Below are 11,723 nucleotides of genomic sequence, written 5' to 3'. Positions count from 1 at the left end.
TCTACTCATTTCACATGTCATGTGAATGCGTTGAATATTACTTGTACTAAGATTAAAAACATCCACAATGGATAAAAGTCCTAAAATAACTTTGTGCTGACGTATTCAAACGTATCTAGTTCTTACTCAGGTCCCACATCCACACTATTTTGCCAGTTTTTTGTACACACATAAATTGCCCAGCATGGCTGGCTGCACGCCATCAACACTGTTCCCCATCACAGTAATATGGAAATCAAAGTTATTTTATTGGCGCTATAGAATGGTCAACCGTATCCAAACGCTGTACTGAACATATTTTGCAAATGTGTGTTGCATCAAATCAATCCGTATTAAGGAATGTTCTGTGGAATAAAGGTTCAGATGGCTCTAAGCACTATGGGACTTAACATCTGAGGTCATCAGTCCCCTAGACTTGAAACTACTTAAACCTAACTAACCTAAGGAGACCACACACATCCATGCCCGAGGCAGGATTCCAACCTGCGATCATAGCAGCAGTGCGGTTCCGGACTGAAGCGCCTAGAACCGCTCGGCCACAGCGGTCGGCTCTGTACAATATTTTATACATGTATACACTATCAGAAAAAACTGCAATACCAAAAAATAATTAATGTAATGTAATTTCAAGAATACATCTGTCTATGTAACATATTTAGGTAATTAACATTGCAAAATCACAGGATAATGTTAAGTGCGAGTTAAGTCACTGCAAATGTGAAATGCTGGTACATTAATAACTAGTATAACTACCAGAGTATTGAATCCAAGCATGAAAACGGGCAAGCATTGTGTTGTACAGCTGCCAGATTTCAGTTTGTGGGATGGAGCTCCACGCCTGTTGCACTTGGTGAATAGAGGGCCGATTAATGTTGTTAACAGATGATGCTGGAGTTGTCGTTCGATGATGTTCCATATGTGCTCGACTGCAGACAGATCTGGTGATCGAGCAGGCCAAGGCGTCAACGCTCTGTAGAGCATGTTGGGTTACAACAGCGATATTTTGATGAGCGTTATCGTGTTGGAAAATACCCCCTGGAATGCTGTTCATGAATGGCAGCACAAAAGGTCGAATCACCATATTGAGGAACAAATTTCTAGTCAAGGTGCGTGGGATAACCACAAAAGTGCTCCTGCTGTCATTAGAAATCGTATCCCAGACCTTAACTCCAGGTATAGGTACAGTGTGTCTAGCACGCAGACAGGTTGGTTGCAGGCCCTCAACTGACCTAGCTTACACACGGGTATAACTGGCACCGGTGTAGAACCAGCTTTCATCAGAAAACACCCCACCTCCACCCTGCCCTCCGATGAGCTGTCGCTTGACAACACTGAAGTCGCAAACGGCGGTGCTCTGGGGATCAACGTAATGCACAATACACGGCGTGTAGGTCAGAACTGTCCTTGTAGTAACCGATTTGTAACAGTTCGTTGTGTCATTGTGGTGCCAGTTGATCCTCTAATTGCTGCTCCAGATGCGGTACGATGCTCCAGAGCCGTACGCCGATCGCGTTGGACTTTCCTCCCGGTAGTGCCACGTGGCTGTCCAGAACCCGGTTGTCTTGCGACAGTACATTCTGGCCGCTAGCAGCAATCATGTATAGCGGCTATGTTTCTGCGAAGCCTTTCTGCAGAATCGCAGAAGGAACAGTCAACTTCTCGTAGCCCTGTTATACAGCCTCGTTCAAACTCAGTTGTTGAAAAAGGCGACTTTGCCGCCTTAAAGGCAACCTTGACTAACGTCAATTCACCATGTAAAAACTCACCGCGCTTATGCGACTGGCACGAAATCTGAATAGACATCTTCCAGGTGTAGAAACACGGCTACCAAATTTCATTTATGTCGCACAACTTCTCCTTGGTGCTGCGAACTTTTTTTGTTTTTCGTCAGAGTAAAATTGGACATTGGTAAAACTGTTCGAGATTAATAACGTTATAATATAATCATGGAGATGCCTCTGTCCTCAATAGTAAGAAATAGTGATTGTGACTATTACTAGTAACTGGTGATAAGAGTTTGAAATGGAATGCCATTTTCGGCGTGCTCAGTACTTGCGCGTCGATATGAATAACTATTCTTTTGTTTATAGAAGAATGAAATTCCATACTTTTGTTTACAGGTGAGATAAATTGGTGTCCAATGTTTGTGTCACACACAACTAAACTTATCTTTGGGTCGTCATCTGCCACTAAACGTTGAGGACCGGAAATTATTTTAAATGCCATCCAAAAAGTATGAAAATCAACCAGACATGCACTGCAACGTCAACCAATGGAGAACGATGACTTCAATCGAATCAATAATAAAACACTATTGAAAATTCTTAGTGCGGTTATGAAATACAAATCATAGCTACAATAGAAGGTCAAGCTGTTAATTTTCCAATAGAATTTCTCAATTCATTGGAGGCTGCGGGTATGGCACTGCACATACATACATTTAAAGCTGGCTCAGCAATACTAATAATTCGAAATTTCAACGCTATGCAATAGACCCAAACATTCCGGGAAAAAACTGATGGCGAGTGTGATTGAAGCAACAATAATTCACCAAAAATGTAAAGGGGATGACGTGCAGATTCCGTGCATTCCAATTGTTTGCACGGATTTGCTCTTCACATTCAGCCGACTACAATTTCCTGTGCGTTTGATTTGGTGATGACAATCAGCGAAGTTCAAGGGCAATCACTGCTCGTAACTGGATTAAATTTAGAAAAATCCATGTTTTTCCCACGGTGAACTATGTGCCATTTGCTCCAGAGAAGGAACTGTGGAAACACTGTACTACTATACGTTAAAAGTAGAAAAGCGAAAGTATTGTTTATCCACTCGTGTTACGCTAAACAACAGAACTACTTTAAACTGTTTCAAGTTGAACTATGTAGTGAATGGAATAGTTAAACATTGTTCATTTGCACAAATACATCACTTTATGCCAATAAAAATGATGGAATCCCATCAATAAGAACAGTCATTTTCCACTTTTTCTACAGCAAATTATAGGTTAATACAGATCATTTTTATTTATTTTTTTACTCGGAGAGGTAAATAAATTAATTACACAGGCAGGGTATTGTCAGTCCGATTTCACTAGTATTCTAAGTTTCGATTCTTACGACGTATGCCATTAAGGCAGAAATGTTATTCAAAATCTTTAACTATGGAACATCGTCTCGCTCTAGTCTACTACGGCAGCGGTTAAATATCCAAGTGACAGACGCTCGTTTGTATACACCCACAAAGGGAGATAGTTTAAAGTTTCGATAATAGTAACATTAAAATGGCACGTTGCCTAAATCAGCTGATCGTGTAATAAAAATGACAATTACTGCTTAACAGTGAAAGTGAAAAACGGAACATTCGTACCAGTGGCAACGGACATAAATGCTGTACGTTTATATTCTTCTTACTTTCCTTGATTCTTAAGAGCATACATTTTTGCTTCGCATTCTGTTCATGTTTTCGATAGTGTGTTCAGTATTTGCTGTAAAGCGGTGAACATAAACGTTTTTGGTCTAAGAGTTGGTTGGGACGCCGTGCGTGCGTAAGCGAGGATATTATCCATATCCTCCCAACCACAGAAACTATGGAATGTGGACAGAAGACATGAAACGGATGTTAAAAATTCTCACCGTAAAAGAACTTCCGAAATTAGACTGGAATCAAACACACGCTTAAATTTCAAATCTCTTAGTGTTTTACTCATCGAACCTGTACTTTGGAATGATTTTTCACGACTCTCACATGGAAGTAATAGACAATATCCTCCCCCTGTAATTCAGTTTTTGGTAATACATAGTTTACAATATCGTATAATAATACCACCTGTACGATTACTACTTTTTTAAGGCTGCAGATACATGCTAACGCCAAGGCTGAAATGAACTTAAAGGCTTACATAATATTATGCAGTATGAAATACTTAAGGAGGTACTGGAAGATTTGCAAACTAATTGCATTGAGAGTTGCAGACAACCAGTTCTTTAAACAAACTAACACCTCTGTGGCAGCGTCTATTAGCCTCTCCACACATTACAAAAACTTATGTATGTACAGAGTGAATCAGGAGGAAATGTACAGGCTTTGAGGGGTGACAGTACTACTGATTCTGAATATAAAAAGAAAAACTTCATATGAACATATGCCCTATTCTGGATGGTTTCCGAGACAACACATTCAGTGTCATTAATTTTAAGTATTACTCAAACCTTGTCATTGTTTGCAACTACCACAGTAGTGTTGAAGTTGAGACGACACTTGTGGTTGATGAAGTAGAGAAACAACCTCAAATTGATCTAAAAATTCTATCTAAGCTATAGCGAATGCGCGAGAGTTTCAATTTTCTCGTGTTTTATTTGCGCACACTATTAGTCCTGGAGAAAAAAAATCAGTAGGACCTTCTTTTGTAGACAATTTGCTTTAGTTAATTTTGTACCACGTCCTGTTTTCGTCGTAGGGTGTAGTTTAGGGTGTACTTTTAGAATTATTCGAGAAAAACGTACAAAAGTTATATTTAATGTGCTTCACAGTACTTCGGAAACCATCCAGAATATGGCATATATCTATACGAAGTTCTTTTTGTTCAGGATCACTAATACTGCAGCCTTCAAAGCCTTCCGACTCACTCTGTAACTGTTCAACATCTCCTAAACTGAAACTTCCTGGCAGATTAAAACTGTGTGCCGGACTGAGACTCGAACTCGGGACCTCTGTCGTTCGAGGGCAAGTGCTCTACCAACTGAGCTACCCAAGTACGGCTCACGACCCGTCCTCTCAGCTTCAATTCTGCCAGTACCTCATCTCCTACCTTCCAAACTTCACCGAAGCTCTTCTGCGAACCTTGCAGAACTAGCACTCCTGGAATAAAGGATATTGCAGAGACATGGCTTAGCCACAGCCTGGGGGATGTTCCCAGAATGAGTCTGGTATGAGCGCTATTGAATGAATGGCTTGGGTTTTACGGCTCTTTAACACGGGAGGTCGGGTATCTGGATGTAGTGAGCCGCTTTTCCACCGAATTCGGCGCACAGGCCTTAAGTCCCGCTCACTGCAGCTTGCCCTCGGTTCTCAGAGCCGAACTCCTGTCCACTGCAGCCGTCACGTGAAACCACAAAGGAACTGCTGGCTATTAGCGTGTTGTTTCCACAACCAGTCAACAACATGTTTCTTGTAGTTGATCAGAGGCTCAGGCGGTTCTGTGACCGTGTAGGCTGCAGATTCCTTGGCTTGGCCATCGGGTGGGGGGTTTCCGGGTTCCGCTTCATCCACTACACACATGAGGCGGCTACACGGATAGCGCGGGCTGTGTAAAAGGAACTGGGCGGTTTTTTTTAGGTTAGAGGGTCTCAGGGAACCACAGTAGGGACGTCCATCTAAAAGTGGGCAGGTAAAACACAGTAAGGTAGTTGTAGAAACAATTGGTATTGTAGTTGTAAATTGTCGTATCTGTGTTGGGAAACAACCAAGCCTTAATAGAAAGCACTGAAGCTCAAATAGTTGTAGGTAGAGAGAGCTCGCTAAAGCCGGAAGTAAGTTCAGCAGATTTTTTTTTCAAACGATCTAACAGTGTTCAAAAAAGATAGATTGAACACAGTTGGTGGAGTATTTATTGTTTTCAGTGGTAGTTTGACGTGTAGCGAAATTGAAGTAGATAGTTCATGTGAAATAGTATGGGTAGAGGTTATACCTGACAATCGGACTAAAATATTAATTGGATCGTTTTACCTACCTCCCGACTAAGAAGATATGGTTGCTGAACAGTTCAAAGAAAACTTTAGTATCATTTCAAATAAGTACCCCGCTCATACAATTATAGTCGGTGGTGACTAATCTACCCTCGATATGCTGGAAAAATTATACTTTAAAGCCGGCGACAGGAATAAAATGTCATCCGAAATTGTACTGAATGCTTTCTCAGAAAATTATTTTGTACAATTAGTTCATGAGCCTACTCGAAGCGTAAATGGCTGCGAAAGCATACTTCACCCCTTAGCAACAAATAATGCTGGACAAATACTGAGTATCGTGACGAATACAGGGATTAGCGACCACAAGGCAGTTGCTGCTAGACTGAATATCGTAACACCTACAACCATCAAAAAGAAACGCAAAGTATATCTACTTAAAAAAGTTAATTAAAATACTAGTATTAATGTCGTTTTAAGAGACAGTCTTTACTCCTTCCGATCTGATCATGTAAGTGTGGAAAAGTTGTGGAATGTTTTCAAAAAGATAGTATCAAAACCAATTGAGAGGTGTATATATATATATATATATATATATATATATATACCACCTAAATAAGTGATGATACTGATCCCCCATGGTATACAAAACGGGCCAGATCGTTGTTGCAGAAACAACGAAAAAAGCATGCCAAATTTAAAATAACGCAAAATCCCCAAGATTGGCAAAGTTTTACAGAAGTTCAAAATATGGCGCATACTTCAATGCCAGATGGTTTAATAATTTCCACAACGAAATTCTGTCTCGAAATCTGGTAGAAAACCCAAAGAGATTCTGGTCATACATAAAGCACACCAGTGGTAAGAAACAATCAAAACCTTCAGTGCCCGATAACAGCGGTGAAGTCACTGATGACAGTGCCACTAAAGCAGAGTTATTAAACACAATTTTCCGAAACTCCTTCACCAAATATGACGAAGTAAATATTCCTGAATACCAATCAAGAACAACTGCCAAGATGAGAAAAACAGAAGTAGATATCCTCGGAGTAACGTTACGGCTAAAATCACTTAATAAAGGCAAGGCCTCCGGTCCAGATCGTATACCAGCCAGGTTCCTCTCAGAGTATGCTGATAAAATAGCTTCATATTTAGCAATTATATACAACCACTCGCTCATAGAAAGATTCGTAATTAAACACTGGAAAATTGATCAAGTCACACCAATAGCAAAAAGGGAAGTAGGAGTAATCCGCTGAATTACAGGCCTATATCACTAACGTCGATTTGCAGTAGGGTTTTGGAACATATACTGTATTCGAACATTATGAAGTACCTCGAAGAAAACGATTTATTGACACATAGTCAGTACGGATTCAGAAAATATCGTTCTTGTGAAACACAACTAGCTCTTTATACTCATGAAGTAAAAAGTGCTGTCGACAGGGGATGTCAAATTGATTCCATATTTTTTTGGTCAATAGTACTACACGTGCATTCATTTCCAAGTTTTCCCAGGTTAGTGATACCTGTAAACCGAAATCGCTAGAAATAAAATACATAAAATAAAACGTAGTGCTTGGTCTTATCCTTTTCCTGATTAGTTTACATGCTACATTAATTCTGAAGTTAATATGACACGCGAAATGCTATACATGCAATGCTATACAGGCAAGAATAGGACGTCCTTACGCCTTATACAGTAAGGGCAGAAACTTTCAGTAGGAATGGCAAAGGCAACCAACCATAATCCTCTAAAAAACCATGAAGTAATGCAATTGAATGTGTTGTAATTCATGGTACGTGAAGCTCAGAACTCTAATAACTCATAGTAATTATACTGAACTGTCGAATTTTCTCGTGAAAATCGACTTTGAAGTTTGAGCGTCTTTAATATCCGTAAGTACAGTCCATCTTTCGACAGGCGACGTGGCTCCGTGGTGGAGTGCATACCTACCAAGTAGGCAGCTTGTGTTCGATTATTGAGAAATGCAAATTTTTAAAGGAAGATGCGTGTTCTACAAGAATTTCCGTGAAACGTAAAACGCATAAAAACCAGCTAAAAATCGGGAGCGCTCGATACTGGTAAACGCTGGGTAACTTGTTACGGTAATTTTTTCGTTTTTTGTTCACTTCGAGTACCTACGCCACTTAAAATATAAATATTATCAGTACGTGTTAAGTAACCCAAACGTAAAAGTCTGTTTACGAAAACTTCACATCTTATTTCTAATAACATATCGTCCACAAAAATCCAATTTACAATGTATATATAAATTCTTAATTACCGGCCTTAAAAGGATTGTTAAAGATAAATGAATAAAACTTTTCAAATTATTATTTCATCTTTGTGAATTTTACTCTTAACGGAAATGCTAGGAACATTGTTTAAAAATTTACCACAGCTAGGGATCGAACCCGGGGGCCCAAATTACCGGCAAGCACGCTACCACAGTCACGCTATCTGCGGAAAACTTGGCCTTGCTTTGGGATACTAAAGGCGTTCGCAGAACTTCAAAGTCTATTTTCTCGAGAATTTCTGAGTGCTGCATAAAACTTCTGTAGGACTGATTTGAGGTCCGAATTTTACCTACGTACAATAATACAAAAAATTTAAAAAATCCCATTGACGTGTGATCTTATAAGAAACAGATTTCTTCAACAGACTAATCTATTACTGTAAGAGTTACAGTTATAAAGTTTGGTTAGATACAGTGCTATCTAAGAATAATTTCTGGATAAATTTTATAAGTATTTTGGATATAGATGACGGTGGGATACGAGCGTCGGGTTTGACCACTAACATGGGAAATATGTTTTAAAGCAGATTGCATGTAAACATGTTCAAAGGGATATTTACCCTGTTGCACTCTATACGATTTGGAAAGGCATAGGAACGATCCATTGCGAGTATGCATTTTATTTTTTAAATATGTAGCTTATTGACTTCAGTAGCCATGCAACTATATTCTTATACGAGTAATTGCCTTGAAAGATTATTTTGAAATTTGTTGTTTTGATGAAAATGAATAAAATTTAAGCCCACAGAAGAGATGCTAATCTTTGGTCAGCAATAGCATTCAAATAATTATCTCCATTTAATTCGCAACAGCCACAATTTCTGTTATTAATGTCAGTAAAGCACTGAACATTGCATACCATTAGCAGATAATGCACAGATAAACTCAACCTGATATCAAACGATTACCTTAACCATAAACATATACAATGCCCTATCACCTCAAGCAAGTGTTAGTAGCGACATGCCCAGACGAGAAAATATATTTTGTATAAGTTTTACTCGATGCACAATATTTTTTTTGCATCGTGTAATGCTTTATAAGATATGAAGCATCAGTAACACTGAGTACTCCGGTTAAGCATAAAACCACGCGCTTGTACACATGATTTAATGAACCACTTAGAGTCACATCCTTTAGGCACTGGCTATATATATGGTGCAATGAATCTTCAAACTGCTGAATACAAGTCTGCAACTGTCATTAACGGAATAGCTGATTATTAGTATTAAGGTATTCCATGTAATTATTGCTGTAGAAATCTGGCTGGAATGTCCCATTTGTACTTTACGTGTAGCATTCTGCATCTGCTAAATACCCTTTCAACATCAATCCATGTCACACAAACTGCTTTGACTGATGACAGACAAACCGGGTTACGTCTATGTTTATGTTGGCTAACCCTATACTTTCCTTTGATAACCGAATGGTTTGGAAACCATCACTGAATTACGCTATGTGATGCGCAATAACCAAAATTTAACGAGTAAGTAGTAATATTCTAGTTTGTCATCTTATTCAGCCTCATGCTCATAACAAGGAGCCATACGTTTGTTGATATATTAAGTAGCAAACTTTCTTCGCAATGAATTGCGGTATTTTCGCGGAACTTATTTCAGGATAAAACAGACAGTATTCATAGGGGGAAAAAAAAACATTATGGTACCTGCTAGTTTTTTCCGGTTCGTTCTGGTCGAAAGGAAAACAATGGTATTAAAGAATTTAGACATTAGTAAGTACAAACTTTGTCTCAAAACTTTTTCTTTATTAAGGCCTTAAGTTACTGTCGTTCGAAATGTTTCTGTTATCTTCAGATATTCGACATATTTGGTACCGTTTCATAATTTATTGTTTCATATTCTGACCTAGCTGCTTTACAATTACTAAACGCTACTGGCAGCTACGAAATTCAAATAACTGCCCTTCTGCAAATATTTTTACACAGAATCTTACTGTCTCTCTGCTGTAGACATCCATGGAAACGTATCATTTCCGATAAGTGGCACGTAGTCTAGGAATTTATCACACATCTGCGCGGCGCCTTGGATGATACGGTAAGCCACTGGGCGACGTACCAGGGCTGTTCCAGCACTACCAGTAGAAGGCGAGTCCTCGTCTTTGTACCTATGTTCCCGTTGTCTGGCCACCTCTGGTAAACCTGCAAATTGAGTGCATATGTTCCTCATTAAAAGTATAAACCATATAAAGCAACTTTAAACAAGCTATACTTTATCAATGTATTCAATTTTGATCATCCCAGTGTTTCACGCTACCGGAATTACAGGGAAGGCCTCGGTACGAAAGCTGAGGGCATGGTTCCATCATCATATCTTCTTTATCCACTACTGTGTAGAATGATTCGTACATCGACATAATCCGGCTTTTGAAGTCGGACGCTAGCGAGCAAGTAACAACCATACCACTTCCAAGTTTAAGAGCAACATAAAGCTTTAACACATCGAGTACCTGCAAAATTTTCCGTCGTTTAGTGTGTCTAACGATAACACTATAGACATCTTTTCGCTTTACGTACGCGCTTTCATTGCTTACCTTCTCTGGAGGTTCTCTCAAAATGGAGGAGTTTCCGATACAATTCACTCCGTTGAAGAGGCTAGAGATAAATATCTTGCCTAGTTTGAAATCCCATATGGACATGTTCTTCAGAATTTTGACATACTGGTACCAGCCGTTGCTTCTCTCCCAGACTACGAGAGGTAACAACCTCGAAAACTTATTCTCAAACAAAGGAGTCATACCTTCTGGTAAAAGTTGTTGATTCGTAGATATTGCGTATATTGGCGTAGCAACCTATTCACAATAATACAAAGTGAAAATATCTGTACGTAACACAGTGAAAATGAACGTTAAAATATATTCATTTGTAATAACTCACTGGCACACACGGATACATCACCTAACCGTACCGAAGCAGTAATTATTTATCCACTACGTTAGTGTGTAGCATTATCGCTAGACTGCGCTCAATTCATATCTCGTAATCTGAGACGCAAGGGAAATATCTTTGTATTATTAGTTACCAAGAGATATTGGTCTATTATTATTCGAACCTTATATAAAAGATTATTATTGGTCTTGAATAAAGTTCTGGTGATTATCTGTTGAGAAGCTCGAAAGTCAAAATTAAATTACGCTTCCCAGCATAATTCACGATCATTTATTTTGACGCACCATTTTGTTTTAAAAATTTTCCCCAGCCTTGTTTAAATTTTACATTGTTTTCGCTGTCCTGTTCCTTGCATTATTCGAAAATAGAAGTTCAATTTTTATTTATTTATTTAAGTTCAATGATGCTAAACCTCCATTTAAAAGATTAGATTTAACTTTGACTTTAAATACAGATAATTATGAGAGAATAACGGCCATTGTCACTCCAGACCTACACCTGTTTTCAAAAATCATTTGTACAAAAAAAATGAAAACTGCAGCGTAACTTTCCGACTTAACAGCTTCTCCAAAGTTTTCTCGGTACAGACGTAGTTGTGTGTGACTGTGACACCCCCCCCTCCACCCCACCCCGCCGGACCAAGATCATGGACTCGCTACTGGTTCACAGATAGTTACTTATGTGGTGCCTCCGTGTCTGGTGTCTGTTTGTCTTCTGCTCGTCATGGGGGGAGCCTATTAGGTTCCTTGTTGTGAAGGTATCTCAATTGCCAGAATTTGGCTGACAATGCTAGAAGTAGTGGCACATTCTAACATCAAATGAAAAAGCTTTGCA

At 39.1% G+C, this 11,723-nt stretch overlaps 1 protein-coding gene across 2 annotated transcripts; it reads right to left on the bottom strand.

Moving 5' to 3' along the window:
* Positions 1 to 9,719: 9,719 nt before the first annotated feature.
* LOC126308126 (uncharacterized) lies at positions 9,720 to 11,268 on the bottom strand. 2 transcript variants are annotated; one of them, XM_049992086.1, is made up of 4 exons: positions 10,878 to 11,268; positions 10,535 to 10,792; positions 10,258 to 10,450; positions 9,720 to 10,142 (listed from the first exon to the last, which is right to left on the bottom strand). In XM_049992086.1, exons 1-4 carry the CDS (start codon positions 10,893 to 10,895, stop codon positions 9,934 to 9,936), a joined length of 678 nt encoding a protein of 225 aa, XP_049848043.1. In that variant the 5' UTR covers positions 10,896 to 11,268; the 3' UTR covers positions 9,720 to 9,933. The 2 variants fall into 2 exon arrangements, with proteins under 2 accessions (XP_049848043.1, XP_049848045.1); XM_049992088.1 differs by having other exon boundaries at positions 10,899 to 11,167.
* Positions 11,269 to 11,723: the final 455 nt, after the last annotated feature.

The sequence above is a fragment of the Schistocerca gregaria genome, chromosome 1 (genome assembly GCF_023897955.1).
Source record: "Schistocerca gregaria isolate iqSchGreg1 chromosome 1, iqSchGreg1.2, whole genome shotgun sequence".
NCBI lineage: Eukaryota > Metazoa > Arthropoda > Insecta > Orthoptera > Acrididae > Schistocerca > Schistocerca gregaria.
Note: the sequence above shows the minus strand (reverse complement) of the source record. Positions and strands in the feature narration are given on the sequence as shown.

Coding starts and splice junctions, on each gene's coding strand:
- LOC126308126 (XM_049992086.1), bottom strand. Junction 10,451..10,534: donor TGAGAGAACCTCCAGAGAAG/GTAAGCAATGAA, acceptor AAAATTTTGCAG/GTACTCGATGTGTTAAAGCT. Junction 10,143..10,257: donor AGGCCTTCCCTGTAATTCCG/GTAGCGTGAAAC, acceptor CTCAATTTGCAG/GTTTACCAGAGGTGGCCAGA.